The sequence below is a fragment of the Agelaius phoeniceus genome, chromosome Z, assembly GCF_051311805.1.
Source record: "Agelaius phoeniceus isolate bAgePho1 chromosome Z, bAgePho1.hap1, whole genome shotgun sequence".
NCBI lineage: Eukaryota > Metazoa > Chordata > Aves > Passeriformes > Icteridae > Agelaius > Agelaius phoeniceus.
This window is the reverse complement of record NC_135303.1, coordinates 66,358,243-66,374,910: the sequence shown is the minus strand read 5'-3', so window position 1 is coordinate 66,374,910 and position 16,668 is coordinate 66,358,243. Positions and strand designations below refer to the sequence as shown.

Below are 16,668 nucleotides of genomic sequence, written 5' to 3'. Positions count from 1 at the left end.
CCAATGGTGCATCATTCAAGCATGGGCTAGCCAGGAAAACAACAGAGGTCTTAAGAGTGGAATTTCTGCTTTTGCAGACCTTAACAGTAGGGCTTCTGTTTTTTCAGCATATTGTCCCAGATTCACTCTCTCTCTCTCTCTCTCTCTCTCTCTCTCTCTCTCTCTCTCTCTCTCTCCATATTTTTCTGGCTCTGCAAGTATATGATTGTCCCAGGCAAGTCAGATACTACTGGGTTCTTGCGATGACCAAGGCAAGTCACTGATTCTTGGGCAATTTCACTGAGCTGTCTCCTTGTCCCAATATGGGAACACATGAAGAAAACATACTGTAGGCAGGACTAGCTCAGAGTGAGCAGAAGATGGTGATGGTGATTGTAAAGTAACTTTGGTGTTTCTTTTCTGTCATCCAAATCATTGACCTCTGCCAAAGAAGTCATTGGAGCTTTTCTGGGAAAAGGTGAGACTACTCATGAATTACTTTGTGTGACAGGGCTACACATGATAAGCTTACTGAAGAAGAATAAAGTAATGTAGCAGTGGTTTTGTTGAACTAGTTTGCTCTGTACTAGGCAGCAGGAGACGTAATTTCATAAATCAGTCTGGAACTGTGAGGCAGGCAATCATCATACATCTTCCCAAACCAGCTAGGATTTTCAGGAGTAAAGCCATGATCATTTTTTGTGTTAAGGTAGAGCACAATTCTCACGAGCAGTGAGAATCTAATAGGAGACAAAAGAGAATATGTAGCAGAAACACATCCGTATCTCTTTTATGTCTCTCACTCATTATGTCATCATAAATTAAAAGATAGAGTGATGAAAAATGAAAAGATGCGTCCATTGATAAAGCTGCTTGATAGAACAAAATACTTTCATAACAGAAGGAGATCTATCAGTCACTTAATCCAATCTTCCACTCAAAGCAGTGACATCGTAAAAACAATTGCACAGGCTTTGTCTTGTAAAGTTTGGTGCATTTGTAAGCATGGAGATACACAACCTCACTGAAGTGTTTGATTAGCCTCATAGTGATTTTTTTTTTGTAATAACATCAACCTAGATAAAAATTAAGAGGAAATAGATTTTGCAAATATTAGGTAATTGCTTGAAAAATTCTTGTAAAATTAATCTCATGAAAGTGAGAAAATTATGATGAATGTACAGCAGTCCTAGTAAATGCAAGTTCAGATGCCAATGCTGTACACTGCTTTAAATGGTTATAAACCCACTGAAAATCATGGGTATAATCAAAAGCAGAATTTGAGCACATAGATTTTACAGAATGATTTGTATAATTTTGTTGGATGCATGCACATTCTCAGCAATGCAGAGAAGTGATCTCAGTGTACATTCAGCATGAAACTGAAACTAACAATGTCCCGAGAAAAGTCCTTTCAACATAGTCAGGTTTTTATGACATAAAGATTAGCCTACAAGCTGAATAAGATCAGCCTACAAGCTGTGCTATTGGTGCATGTTATACACTGTCATATGACTTGGGTAGTTTCTGCAATTGTGCAAATAGGATAGAGTTTTGGGAATCTTTGCTGTTACATGAATCAGATTGCAATGACCTGCATAAAGATCTGATGTGAGTATAACACTGATAAAATGCAAATTGATTTTTCCTGTATTTCTGGCTGATGGGTTGCAGGTTTTTTCCTAGATTCTTAAGATTTACTTAAGTTTATTTTCAAATTATTACTGGGATACAGACTCTGATTCTGAATGAAAGACTGGATAAGTTCCAGATCCTAAAACACAGGTCCATATAAATTTCTGACCCTAATATTTTTAGAAGTTGAAACTCTCTTACAACTCTATCTTCTCTCATAGGCAAAGGCAGAGGAGTGGTGCTGGTGAGCCTCTTCAGCTTGTATATGAGGATGTAGCTCTTAGTAAATATTTCATCCTGAATTTCAGGGAGGATTTGAATGGAGAAAAAAACCTCTGTATATATTTGTATCTATATATTCCTGTTTACTTTCTTTTAGTTGTTACTAACATACTACCTGCAGGTTGTTTTGATTGTACAGCAAGTCTGGAGACTTTCACCTTCTGCATCCCAGAAAAAGCATAGGCTATGAAGAGAAGTTCTTGTGCCTCTCTAAGAAGTCTTTCTTTCTGTAGAAGCTAGAGATACAAAAGAAAATTTGCAGTGTATCATGCCAGAGTGTCAGTCTGTATTCAGTAATGCTGCTAACAGCGGAAAGGCTCTGAAAAGTTCTATGATATACACAGCTGCTTTTTAAATGTAACAAAATTTCACCCCAATTCTATCCTAGTATCTATAGAAAAAAAAAATTCAGCTGTATTAGAATGATTATATTTGTCATGGAACAAAAAACTGACAGTGGAAAATATTCAACAGGTGACAGTTAAACAATGCAGGGAAAGTGAGAATTCACCGATAGTGTGAGCAAAGGAGGAAGTGAGAAATTATATATCTTCATCTGAAGGCTGAAGGAAGATGGAGAGCAGACTGAAATTATGCAAATAGGCCATCACGTGTAAACATCAGGAACAAACCAATTGTCCCAACAATAAATTGCCTGTGTGGCGAGGTGGGCAACAAGGGACTGCAACAAGTGTGCAAAAGACAAGAAGAACACCAGGTGAGGTGGTATTTGGATAAGGCAGGTTTGAGAAAATAAGAACAAGAGATTTTGTCCACAAAATACACTGAGACAGGCTGGAGAAATGGCCTTTGAACAAATTTTAATATGCATGGCTAGGATTTTTTATTAAATTCCTGAAATAGGAAAAAAGTGCCTTTTTTCTGATGGTGAGATACGGAACAGTTGTAGTTTGTATGAGTATCTAATGCTTGTTTTTTGTTTATTCTCTTGTTTATTTTCTGACCTAGTATTTTTAAAGTTTTTTCTTTAATTTTTTGGTTTGTTTCTTTTTTTTAAACTGGATCCTTCCACAGAAAGTAAAATCAGTTTAGCCATTTCATGAAGATGTCAACAAGTTGTGTCTTTTTGCACATGTGAGAGTGTTAAAAGAAAGCTGTTGAGAAAACTTGCTTCCATGCAAGTTTTTGCAAAATGTACAGAAGGCAGGGGAGTTTCAGTAATTAACAGAAAAAGACAAAAGAAACTGTGACTGGGACCATATAATCTTTTGCTGTGTACATAGGTGCATGAGAAGATAGTTTTTTTGAGCATAATACTCCATTTCACACAAGGAGAGTCAAATGGAGCCAAGTCAGATGCCTGTTAACACAGCTTGATTGCTTTTGATTAAGGTGAGTTTGTAATTTTGGATTATTTCCAGAAGGCACTGGCCTGTGCTTAGTAAGGGTACTAGCTTTGCAGTACAATAAGACAGAGAGTGCAGAAGGAGAGGGGTTAGGAAAAGCACAGTCATTACAAAAACATAGCTGATCTCAGCTCACTAACGTTGCAGAGTCTGTCAGCAGAGGAGCAAAAACATTGAATGTAGGAGTGAACAGATCAACTGCAATATTTGTATTTCAAATCTGTAACAAAGTCTACCAGCTCAAGATGTCTCAGGATGCAAGACCACTTGCAAAACCTTTTTGCAGAAGTGTACAGGACAGTTTGTGTGGAGGTGAACACAGGCCAACTGGCCAGCCTGGTGACATTTCCATCCTCCTAGCTCCCAGCTGTGGAGTTCAATGTCCCCACTTCCCTCTATGTTGTAAAAACAACTGTATTATACCTGCTACAACCAAGCAGGATCACTTCAGAAGTGCTGCCAATGGCATATCTTGGTCTCAGGGAAATACAATTCAAAGAAGGGTCTGTCTACCATAGCCATTGAACTTAAAGAGAACCAAGTATCCCTTCCTTAGTCCTTTAATAGTTTGGTATTCCAGAGTGAAATCTGAGAGATTATTGTGAACTTCTGTGTTGATTTGACTCCTGCTTTAAACCTGGAGGAAAGCCAGTGTGCTTGAAATCTTGTTTAGCTTTTCCAACTGGTCTGATTATTCTAGTGGAAGCTATGGATCTAAAAAGCTCTCCTTGCTTAATGCTGCTAAATTTCATTATGTAGACACCAAATGTGTTTACTGTTCTAAATCATCCATTTGCTGGAAAACAAATCTTTTAATAGCTGAAACAATGTTTCCAGGAAAGGGTTTCCCATTATTTATTAGACTATAAGGTCCCTGTATCAGTGACTGTGTCTCTGGTTGTTTTGTTTAGTGAGCAGCACAAAGATTCTCAGGATGTTCAGGATCCTTTGTTAAACTTGTGTTGAGAATAATCATAGAACTACAGAACCATAGAATGATTTGAGTTGGAAGGAACTTTTAAAGGTGATCTACTCCAAACCCCCTGCCGTGTGCAGGAGCAATCATAGCAAGGGTACTAATCAAAGGTAGAGGATCTTACATTAAGATGCTTCTTTTACTTAAGAAAAGCATTATGACCGTTCATGGGTGAAAACAGTAGGATTTAATTTACATTACTCAGATGTGTGTTTCAATCATTATTACAGTGGAGTAGAATGCAAAATATTCTGTGATCTTCATGTTCCTTTGCTTAAAATACTTCTTGTAAACTTAACATTACAAACATTGTGAGAGTTGTCACTAATGCCAAATCAGTCCTAACTCTTACCACCAGACTAGTGCCAACCTCAGTTGCCAACGCACTGTGGAGAAAACACACATGAGTGTTTTCTGAAAATAGAATCCAGTAAATTACAATAAACACATACCAAAGAGGTCTATACAAAGCACAGCTACTTAAATGAACTCCCCAAGCTTTTGCTTAAGGGCTCCACAGTTTAAGCGTATAGCAGATTGATGTTCATATTTTGCCACCTGTTTCAGTTCCTGAGAGCATCCTTATAACATCCAGTCAAGATAAGTACCTTTTCACTTCTGTCTGTAGAATGGAATAAATTCTATACATTATTTTGAAAATTGAATCATATAGTTGCATGGAGCATAGAGCTTGTACAGTTGGAAATGGGAGTCTAAATTTTCCAAAGGAACAAGAAATGTCCTTCTCACTCCTTACAGAAGGATTTTGGACAACCACTAAAGATTTTGTACGAAGTAAGGCCAAAAATTACCCATTTTTTTTTAGACAAGTGTTATAAACCCTCTGGATTAGTGAGCTGGGACCAGGGTTAAAGTTACTAGCATGATCAACTGAATGAATCAAGAGGAGAAAGCAATACTTAGTATAATTTCCATCTTTGATGGAACTTCAGCAATTTATTATCATTACCATCTGGATTTCAGTCAGCATTCATTAAGAAAATTTACCAGAATATATTGCTTGTGGCCCAATGAAGTCAAGTATGGTTTTCAACTTTGTACTTTCAGTAAAAGCAAAAAAGCTGTACAAAGAGAAAATATTATATTCCTCATTTTCCCTGATCATTGTCATACTTTTGTTTTCATTGGTCATGTTCAAACTTTGTCTTGGGCCCCAAATCTTCATTGAAACTATTACAACTCTTAAAAAGCCATGATGATCTTTAGATGTTTGATGTGATGCTTTTTACCAACTCAATTATCCAAGGTTTTTACGACTTAACTCTCATAATCACAGAGCACTGTGTGATAACTTGCTTTTTCTTCTGCAGATTGGTCTGGGAAATCAATTTACTGACTTCATCTGAATTGGTCTTGAAATGTCATGCTACTTCATACTGTTCTCAGATGTGTATTTTCAATTCCTCACTTTGCTGTAAGATGCATTAAGTACTAATTTTTATGGCACAGTGTTCCTTCTTTTATCCCTGTGAATTTGTAACAGGCATATGATGAATACATTTTAGAAGTGGCCTTTTTCTTAACAGAAAAACAAAAGACTTTTGCATAGCCTTAGGATAAGTTAGGATAGTTGTGTACAAGGACTGTTGAAGAGCAGGGCATGACATATGTTTTCTGAAAAGCAGGGAGAACATGGGGGCTATTCTGTTACACCATGAATGGTTAGTAGTGCAATCTCAGAAGAAATCACTCTCTAGATGCTGTGGAAGTGTGTCAGAGCCACATGATGAAGTTGCATGGGTAAATTGCATTAAGATCGCACAACAACTTGATGTCTGCTTGTGAGATTATGGAAATAAGGAAGGATGCCTTCTAATACAGATCCTTGCTGACAAATCCTTGATCTTTCTAATACACATCTGTGCTAATAGATCTTTGATCTTTTTAATACAGATCCTTCCTCCTTCCCACAAGCATTCTATGACTGCTTTCAGTATCCCAAGTTAAAATGTTCTAATATTTGTTTTCTTTTGTGTATTTATATTATGTGTAATGCTTTTCTAAAACTAATCCCTCTGGTCAGACAAGATTTTCTTGATATGTAATAATTATGATTATCTGCTGGGGCAGATTGTGTATCTTCTTATTTTTACTATCAGTAATATGTGTATTTTTTAAAATACTATCTCCTACATTAAAAAATAAACATCTCTGCATTTTCAATGTACTCTAGATGATAAAAAGAGAGCAGAATACCTAAAATGTCTCACATAAGATTAATCCAAGGATCTAAATATTGATGAGAAATAGTTTCATTCTTCATTCAGTCTATCTTCTAATAGGTAAGCTGTGTGGAGAAGTGAGTGTAGTAGGAGACGAAGGATGGTAAATAGTAACAGTCTTTACTTCTGCATCTGGAAGATAGAGATACTCATGGTATTTATTAGCTCCTTTCTCACACAGCCATAGTAATTATGATTCATCATGTATTAAATACCTTTGATAAAGGTAACTAGCTTTCATTTACATGTAATAAGTCTGCTTACAGTAGTTTGCATATAAACCTTTATTTGTGACATCACATCAAAAAGTCCCATAATTTCGCCTGCTAATTTGCTAAGCTTTGAGCTTCATTTTCCAAGATACTGAAAGCTCAAGGGTAGAAGCAATGAGAGAAATGCAGCACCTGAGAAAATTTGAACCAGAATGTTTCAAGCTGAGCCCACAAAAGAATAGGGAAGTAAAATTAAACCCCTCCTCCAGTAAGTCAAGCTCTGGGGAAGTCTAAAATTGCTCCTTCTCTTCTTTACTTCCTTGTAGCTTATTTCTGGGTCTTATTCACTATTTCTTTTCAGATTATACTACATGTTAACAAGCTTTATTCAAAGTAATTCTTCTGTCTTTTCTATTATCTCATAAGTTTTGGTATGAATTTTGCCTCTGGTGCTTCTTTGTTGTTTGGATTTTTTCCTCTTTTTAGTTATGTTGGTCTGTATACAGTAGTATGAAAAATATGTGATAGTTTGCTTGCTACTGGAACACAAATACATTCACTCTAAAACTGTACTTTCTTCTTTTGAATTATTCCAGGGATGATGGTTTACTATCAGTAATACAAAGCGATTTGTACACATCAGACATTGCCATATGTAAAGTGAAAGAATAGCAGCAGTAAGTCTTCATTCTAATCCTTTCTGAAGCAAACTTCAATTTACCCATCCTGAGATTTCCACTGCCTCACAATGTGTTCAGGGATTTCCTGGTCTTTAGGTTTAAGGCAATAGGAAACTGCAAAATACCCCATGCAAAGCAAAGCTGAAACAAAAGCAGGGTTAAAAATCTTGTAAACTGGATCATGTACAGACAGTTATAATATCTGCTTGTGCTTGTTCATGAATCTCTCCTACATGGGAGAAGTCAATTGCAATTGATTATTATTTGTGGATAGTAAAAAATATAAAAGCATTTCCCTGTCAGACTATTTGAAACTGCCTGCAAGCTACAGATCCTGAAAATGTCATGACTGAAGTTGTGGAATTGTTTCATTTCTCTTTATTGCCACTGTTTCATTGCCATTGGTTCATATTCTTTGTGTGTGCATGAGTTGCTCTAATACAGATTTTCCTAGTTTCTGCTGATAGCCTAGAGTTTGTTTCTTTTTTTGCTGTTTATGAGCTCTGATGGATTTTAAAGGCTAGCATGGCTCTGATCTGCCTCAGCAGAAGGTTAGTTGTTGCAAGTTCTAATGCAATTCTTTATTTCTTTGCAATTCTTTGCAAAACTTTTATTTCAGATCTACCTGAGAAAATGTTCCAAATCCTCACAATACTGTTGCTGGAAATACAGATCTCCATGGTTTCAGGTAAGAGAGAAACTGCTTTTCAGTTCCACTAACAGAACTAATGCAGCTTTTAGCATGTGGGCTTCAGCACCTCCAGCAATACTTGCATGAATGGTCAGTAATGTCTGGAGCCTCTGCTTTCTATCTTATAGAAGACACAGGCACTGACTGAGCACAGGACAGGTGTCTGTCACTTTCCAGAGTCAGGGGACATATTGTGTATTGGCAGCTGAGATGTCCAGCATCAGTGGCATGGCTGTGAGAAGGAGAATGACCAAAGCAACCAATGCCCACTGGCAAGTGTGAGATGGTGTGAAGTATAATCACTTGTGTTCCCCTGTTCATGCCTGTAGCAGAAGCAGCTTGGCTAAAACCCAGAAGGAGCTAGGCACTTTTTCACAAAATTTTCTTCCTTGCTACAGTTGCATGGACTTCTCTTTGCAGTGTCACTACCAACACTTCCAAGTGCTCCTGAATTGTCTACCAATACATAGCACATCCAATATGGAAAGTAGTAACAAAGTATATTGAATGATGTATTAGAAATAACCATATCAAGTACACTTTAAAATGGCAACCTATTGATAACAATATTAATTTCAGATTGGGTGAATGGCTGAGATTATTTTGATATGTTTTCTGCAATACTGTTGCACATATCTGAGAAAACGCATGAGATCAAATGATACTCACATGGTTCCAGGTTTGTGGTGACTGTAATTGCTACATAGCAATTTTGAGCTATACACATTTATCCAGTGCAACTCCGTTTAACAGGAACTACACTGGTAATCCTTCTTGTAAAGGATAGTGACATTAGATTTACAATTTCCACAATTAATTGTTGCTTTTATTACAACCTTAGGACATGTAAGAGACCATATCACAGTTTGATAAAAATGGTCCCTGTGTAATCACTGGCCTAGCCTTAAGTTACTCAAAAAATGCAAAAAAACCTCAAAAAACAAACAAAACCCACCACCAAAAACTTGGCCACTCTGCCCTCATCTTTCAGACTCTGTAATCAATACAGAATATAGATGATTTGCTATTATTACTATATGGTAAAAATATTAGTGTGAATATGAACAAAAAATGCTTAAAACTTTTAGTCAAATCAGTAGCCATATACCCCTGACTGTGTGACACAGTTTTGCTCAACTTTAAAGAAAATCAGAACATATTTTGATGAAACTGTTCTCTTTTCCATACATAGCTTTATTTACAGTTGAAGTTCCTCAACAGCTCTACACTGCAGAGTATGGGAGCAACGTGACCATGGAATGCAGATTCCCTGTGAATGGCTCAGTGGATCTAAGACTTCTGACTGTCATTTGGGAGCAGAAAAGGCAGGGCTTGTTGAAATCAAAAGAGGTGTGCACCTTCTGCAATGGGAACGCACTCTGTCCATCTCAACATCCTGATTATGTAGGAAGAGCATCACTTCTGCACAGTGAACTGAAGCTGGGACGAGTCATCCTCCAGATCACCAATGTTAAGATCACAGATGCAGGATCATACCTTTGTCTCATTGACTACCAGGGCGTGGACTACAAATACATTGCTTTGGATGTAAGAGGTGAGGGGTTAAATTAAATCTAATTGTATGCTTGTTGAGATGTCTCTACTAAATTCCTACAGGCTTGTAGAAATTTGTTAATCTGAAGGAATTTTTTGCTAGTTGTCCCACCAAGACTTTGTGCTCAGCCCCCAGCTGAACCAAAACAGTCGTCTTAGTGGTGCCTAGCCTTTCAACAGCTGAGCTCCTCCCAGAGCACCTGGTGCAGGGGAGGGACAACATCTGTTCTCCTTCCATCCTTCTTTCTACAGCCTTCTTCTCCAGTGCCACCACCTCCCTCGTCTCCTTTGATCCCCTTATTGGGCCACCCTCTGGTCATTCCAAAAAGTTTCTCAGAGATGCTTTGATACACTTATGAATCCAGCTGCAATGACCCAAGTGGCTGGGGATTCCCCAAGTGACTACATTTCCCAGAGCAAGGACATGTGATTTTCTGTGTCCATTGAAGCCAAATGGGCATTAGTAATAAACGTATATGTTAATGGAAAATAAGACAGTCTAGATCTTTGAAAGATTTTTGGTGTTTCCCACTAGTTGCATGTCTGTGTGATGCAAGGCAGCATTCATTTTCCACCCAGATATTTAAATAAAAATATTTATCAAATGCAAAAATGGACACAGACATTCTTAAGACCCACATTAGTTCCTATGAAAAGTCAATTCTTTTTCTAATATGATGAAAACATTACACTGTTTATAAGCTACGGTAAAACAAACATGAAATCAGGCTTTCTGGAAGTGGCATATTCTAAAAGTGAAAATAAGTCCCATAAGATTCCACTTGTCTCTTCTGTCTTAATAAATCATAAATTTAGTGTCAACTGTTGCCCTGCATAAACACACTGAAGTGTGTTCTTTTGCTGTAGGCACGGTAAGGATTGAATAATTCATTTTGCATTATTCTACAAAACATCCTTCATCATTTTAAATAAGTGTTCCACAGATATAACCAGAGACAATGCATAGGATTAAAAGGAAGCAGGGAAAGTGAAGTGGGAAAATGACTGTTGTTGCATACAACAATTTCACTCAAAAACTTCTCATGCAGCATCTTACAAGAGAATAAATACTCAAGTAATGAGAATACCAGGTGAAGACAAGTTTGTTTTTATATGCCAGTCAGAAGGCTTTCCTCTGGCAGAGGTTTTCTGGCAAAATGAGAACTTCAATCTCAGCGGATCTGCAAATACCACCTATACACTGACTGCAGATGGTCTCTACAATGTCACCAGCATCCTGACATTCAAACCAAATATGAGTGAGAACTACACATGTGTCTTCTGGAATAAAGAACTGAATGGAGAAACTTCAGGTCACTTTTCCACTTTAGGTTCGTATGACCTTGAACTTGTACATGGCAGTGTTCATACATATATCATGTGCTATGCTCTATCACTGGAGTTCAGTTCTAGAAATCAGTGCAATATTGATTCTTGGTTAACTGAACAAGTCAGTATTATTTGTGTCTTTGAAGTCTCAGCTAGCTTCCACTCCAAAAAACCAGCCTGTATTTTTCTGTATATTTTAATTTTAGAGTAGCTTTCCTTATTTTCCTGCCAATACAGAGGGAATTTTTTCAGCTGCATGGGCATCTTCCTTGATGGTCTCCTACTTAATTGTTCTATCTAGCTGTCTACCTTGACTTCAGCAAGGCTTTTGACATGGTCACCCCTAATATCCTCATGGCTAAGCTCAGGAAATATGGATTAGATGAACAGGATCAAGAACTGGTAAATTACAGAGTCCACAAGGTTGTGATCAGAGGAATAAAGTCCAGATGGAAGCCTGCTGTCAGTAGCATTTCCTAAGGATTAGTACTGGGTCCAGTCTTATTCAATTTATCAACAACCCAGACAAAGGAATCAAAAGCACTCTCCACAGGTTTGCTGGTGACACTAAACTGGGTGCATGAGTGATCCACCTGAAGGCATGGACCTTGATTAGCTGGAAGGTTGGGCAGAGAGAAATCTAGTGAGGTTGAACGGAGTCTAAGGTCCTGCACCTGGGGAGGAATTGCCTCGTGTGCCAGCACAGGCTGGGGCTGACATCTGTGAAGTGGATGGAAGGACCTAGGAATCCTGGCAGACAAAAAGCTCTCCATGAGGCAGCCAAGAAAGCTAATGGTATCCTGGGGCACATTTTATTCTGGGGCAAATTAGGAAGGACATTGCCAGCAGGTTGAGGCAGATGATCCTGCTCCTTTACTCAGCAGTAGTGAGGCCACATCTGGAGTGTTGTGCCCAGTTCTGGGCTCCTCAGGACACGAGAGAGAGGAGGTACTGGAGAGGGTTCAGCAACAGCCACAAGGATGATGAGGGGACTGAAGCATCTCTCTTATGAGGAGACACTGTTTAGTTTGGAGAAGACTGAGAGGAGGTCTCATCAATATATAGAAATATTTCAAAGGCAGATGCCAATAGGATGGTAACAAACTTAAACCCCATAAAAATGAAAGATTTGACTGGCTTTTTTAAAGGCTTTTCACAGTAATAATTCAGAACAAATTATTCATAATATGAGTGTAAATCACTATGTTGATAAATTTTACAAATCCTTTGTTCAGTCAGAGCAAGACTTTGGAGGAACAGAACCAATAACTTGAGAAACAATGCCTGTTTTGTAAGTTATAAATTTACTCTCCTTTAATGTTTTTAACAGCTTTAATGAGTACACAGTATAGTGGACAAAAATTCCGGATCTCTTTAATCATCCCCATATGTGTGACTGTAGCTGTCCTACTCTCTGCACTAATAATATTTCAGAAGAGAAAATCATTCAAGAATGAGCAACCCAAAAAAGGTACATTTTACTTCAGATAGTGAAACTTTTCACTATTTCTTTACTTTTTCCTGTGAACAACCTTGAGGAAATTTTAATAAGGCACATTTGCATGACTTCAGTCACATTTTATTTCTAGATGACAAGAGGGTAGAATATGAGATCTTGGACAATTTTAATTGGATTTTATTTTCCTCACTGTGTTACTTATGTGAGACAAGGTGTACGGAAAGATACATTTTTAAAGCTGACCAGTTAGTATTCTGTACAGAGCACAAACTTTGCCTTGAGTGAGGACTGTAAAAGCATAGTTTGAACAGTGTTTTCTTCATAGCTACAAAGACACTCTGGCTACAATATATTACACAGAATTTTTATTTTTCAACTCCATTATGGCTATACAACTAAAATGGTGCGATACAGGACTATTGCAGTATTTTCTTCCTTGTTTGCATGTGCAGTAGTACAAAACTAATAAAGCTAGTATTTTCTTGCACATGAACAGACTCCAGTAAACCAGACTATATGTATTTACAGTCATGAAAGGAGAGTCTTAACATTATGACTTCAGAATTTGATTCAAGTTTTGTAAAGTTTTTGATTCAAGTTTTATAAAAGAAATGTAGAGAAGTTTATTTATTTGATATTATTTAATAACAACTGTACTTACAGCTCAGTTTAATCTAAAGATTTGTTGAATAGTTATAGTTACAATATAGTTTCTTTCAAATCTAGAAATGTTTATGCTAAATTTGTATATATTTACTTTAACAGACAGGAAAAGAAAACTGAACCCTAATGCAAAGGATGAGAACAGTAAGTCATAGGCAATTTTTAAAATTTACATTTACAGATTTTTCCTTCTTACATCTAAAATCTTAAAAAATATGTAGATTGAAACCTAAATAATGTTACATCAGAATAGAGGGTAGTTTTGAGTTTTAAGTTTTGAGTTAAAAACTCTTTTATTCTTGAGTTTTTAAAAAATGAAGTTTCTAAAGTTTTGACTTTCTCTTGGGCAATGCAAAAAATTATAAATATTGGTTCCCTTTCACTGAGGTACCAATACCTTTCATATACAACTCAGCACACACCTCTGTATACTAGCTGGGGTTCTAGTAGTCTTGGCTGAGAAGGATACTCACAGAAAGCTGGTTGTTTTGGATAGCATCAAGATTTTTGTGGCAATAGTCTGTTATACTTTTAGCTCAGGATACAAGTTTTAACAACAAATAAAATGATACCTCATTTATCTGGAATATTATATAATCTCCTAGGCTACTTCTTGTCTTATGAGAATCTGACTTGCCAAGACATCCAGAAATTTTTACGTTTCAGAGGGAAGACAATACCTAAAAAACTGTCAGGATGCATCTAACTGTTCCATACTAAAACTAAACTGAAAAAAAAAAAAAAGATATGACCATAGAAAACCATAAATCAATATGACAAGAAAAGTCTTAATATACCTACTGACATAAATCAATTTTGTTACCTAGAGACAACAGTTTGACAGGCTAATGCACTGTGAGGTGAGAGGCTGTGGCCAGTGTTAGGTACAGAGGTACTTGGTTCAGCCATAATTCCCTTGGTGTCCAAGCAGACCCTCACATAGTGAATTGAGGTCAGCCCTGAGGCTGCCAAGGAGGACAAATGGAGTAATACTGCGATGCAGCTAACCAAGTGAACACAGAGACAACTCAGGGCTTTTCCAAGGACAGGATTTTTTTGAGAATCCACCCATATTTCTCACTGCTAAAAAAATACATGAAAAAGTCACCAGCTTAAAAAATAAATTTTGTAGGTGAAAGCTAGAGATTGGATGAAGAGAGCATGAATTCGCTGATTTCCAAATCACCTCAGGTTGTCATGTCTGCATCTTAACTGTGTTTGATCCACTGCCATCAGTAGATATTACAATTGAAACAACACTTTCAGAAAGACACTTCCACCTTCCAGAAACCTTGCTGCAGGCAAAGGCTCATTCTTATTTTTCATGTGACAGTGTGAAACTTCAGTGGCATCATGCCATGCACTAATGAACACAAGCTCAAGGCAAGCAGCATTCTGGAGAACAGCGTTGGTGCATGTCCAGACATCATTCCGTGGCATATTGTCCGAGCATAGCTTGGCTTCCCCTGGCTTTTTGTATTACTTTTGTATTTTTCCACTTTGTAGCCTCTTCTGTGCACTTAGTGAAATGAAGAAATTAAAGGAGACAAGGCCATTCTTTGTGGTTTTACTTCTTCATTTTAATGACAAAAAAACTTTGTCTTACTTGCAACATGCAGTAAGTCAGATGACAAACATTTATATTTCTCAGCATTGGATGTTTTTAAGAAACCCTGGAAAGAACCTTTTTTCCATGATGAGTAGGTAGTTGAAGCATAAAGCCACAGATACTTTACCACAGTGCCTTGGAAATGACCCATACAGTCCTGGTTCCAGTAACAAGGACTGTTAATGTTACCAGTTTTAACTTACAGCTCAAGCTGTATCAGAACCGAATATATAGGACACTTAAACTCATCGCTGAAGTCCCATTCTGCACACTTTTAATCACATGCACATATTTACTGACAATCATTACCATGGATGCTCTCTAAACAGATTTCAGTTTTGTTATTTCATTTATATGGCTGAAAATGAGTGATAGCTTTGTTGTAATAGAAAATTCAGACTTTGGACTAGAGATGAAAGAGGTAATTCTTTCCTGGGAAAAGATCCCATGTTCTTTTAAATTATAACAGCTTTAAGGAGCCATGGTAACTTCAGCATGATAGTCTCCTGATAACCAAAAAGCTTTCACTCTTTACGACTCAGTTGTTAAAATCAGGCTTTTTATACTTAAATCACTGCAGATTTTTAAACTAATACTATTGCATTTTCTTTCCTTAAGGTGATGATTTTAACTCTCAGACTTAGGCTTTATACTTGTCAACTGCCACAGCTTCAAGAGACAGTGGGAGTGTAAGTCCGTGAAAATTCTTCATCTACGTGCCATAATTTGCACTTTTTCCATCAGTTTTTGGGGACTTCAAAAGAAAATTACAGCACTTTAGCCTTAGGATAAAAAGTGGACACATGGGGATGTATTTACACTGCAGCGATGGAAAGATATGCCTCCTCAGATACAGTATCTTCTTGAAGTTACTGAGAACTATGCTGTCACGAAATGCGGTTTACCACTGTGGAGAGGTCAGCTGAGAGCATTTGATACACTTTACTTTTGGACTTACTGTTGCTTAAGGGATTTTTCTTTAAGAATGCCTTTATCAACTGTTCCAGTATCAGGAATGGTGCTTGGAGTAAAAAGTCTTGTGGAATTTGAATAAAAGCTGTAAATGCTATCTTACGTCAATTATCTTTCTGTTGGAAGCATCATTACATGCCCATATCCCATTTCCAAATTTTCTAACACATTAAACTGCATATTACCAGAAGTACCCTCTCGCATCAGTGTATGCACTTGTATAACTTGTATCATTGCAACAGCTAGAAGATATTTCATATCAAGAGCAATAAGAGGTTGAAATTAAATAAAATGACAGACAAAAAAAACAAAACAACCCAATACTAGCAATAAGTCAACATTATGTTGCATAAGAGAATTTTAATGTCTATATAAAACCTCACAAATAAGTCAGGTAAAAAAACATGAACTGTGATATTGTGCTACATAAAAAGTTTCAAATTTGAACTGATTATTCAACAGAATTTTCTTTAGGAGGAATTTGGAAGCAAAAGTGAAAATGAAGCTCAGATAGATTTCTGCACTGGTTATTTTTAAACAGTAATTTTGCCTTTGTTCAGGTGAAGAAGTGAGTCTTTTCCATGCCAGGCTGCTTTGCTTCCTAGTACTGGAATGCCAGATTTGGGAAAACATCCAAAATGAAACACCTTTTCCTCTTAGTCAGTCATGAGCTAGTGAAGCAAGGGCACTCCATAAGTTCTGTCATATTGTTTTGAAAGACCAGTGGCTTTGGTAAGCTGTGTTTTCTACTAAAATAGATGTAACAAGATTGAAGAAAGGTGTTCACATGGAAGCTACTTCTCTTATGACCTTGCTCTTAGAAGAGTTCCACTGATTGAAGCTTTTGCATAGCAACTACTCTGAATTTGGATGGGAACTGCTTCTCCAGTGTCACTTTGCAGCTATTTATTCCAGCAAAAAGTGGACCTACAGTGCTGCTAGGAGACCAGAACATCAGCATTCACCCTCTCTTGTTTCACCAGGACAGGTGGTTTTAAAAAGCAGGACTGCCATTGA

The 16,668-nt window shown here is 37.2% G+C and overlaps 1 protein-coding gene across 1 annotated transcript; it reads left to right on the top strand.

Annotated features, from left to right (window-relative positions):
* The first annotated feature begins 1,530 nt into the window (after positions 1 to 1,530).
* On the top strand, positions 1,531 to 15,642 carry LOC129133012 (programmed cell death 1 ligand 2-like). The gene is made up of 8 exons (XM_077171579.1): positions 1,531 to 1,590; positions 7,291 to 7,371; positions 7,994 to 8,062; positions 9,258 to 9,620; positions 10,669 to 10,950; positions 12,279 to 12,419; positions 13,173 to 13,214; positions 15,298 to 15,642. Exons 3-8 carry the CDS (start codon positions 8,008 to 8,010, stop codon positions 15,321 to 15,323), a joined length of 909 nt encoding a protein of 302 aa, XP_077027694.1. The 5' UTR covers positions 1,531 to 1,590; positions 7,291 to 7,371; positions 7,994 to 8,007; the 3' UTR covers positions 15,324 to 15,642.
* The last annotated feature ends 1,026 nt before the right edge of the window (positions 15,643 to 16,668 follow it).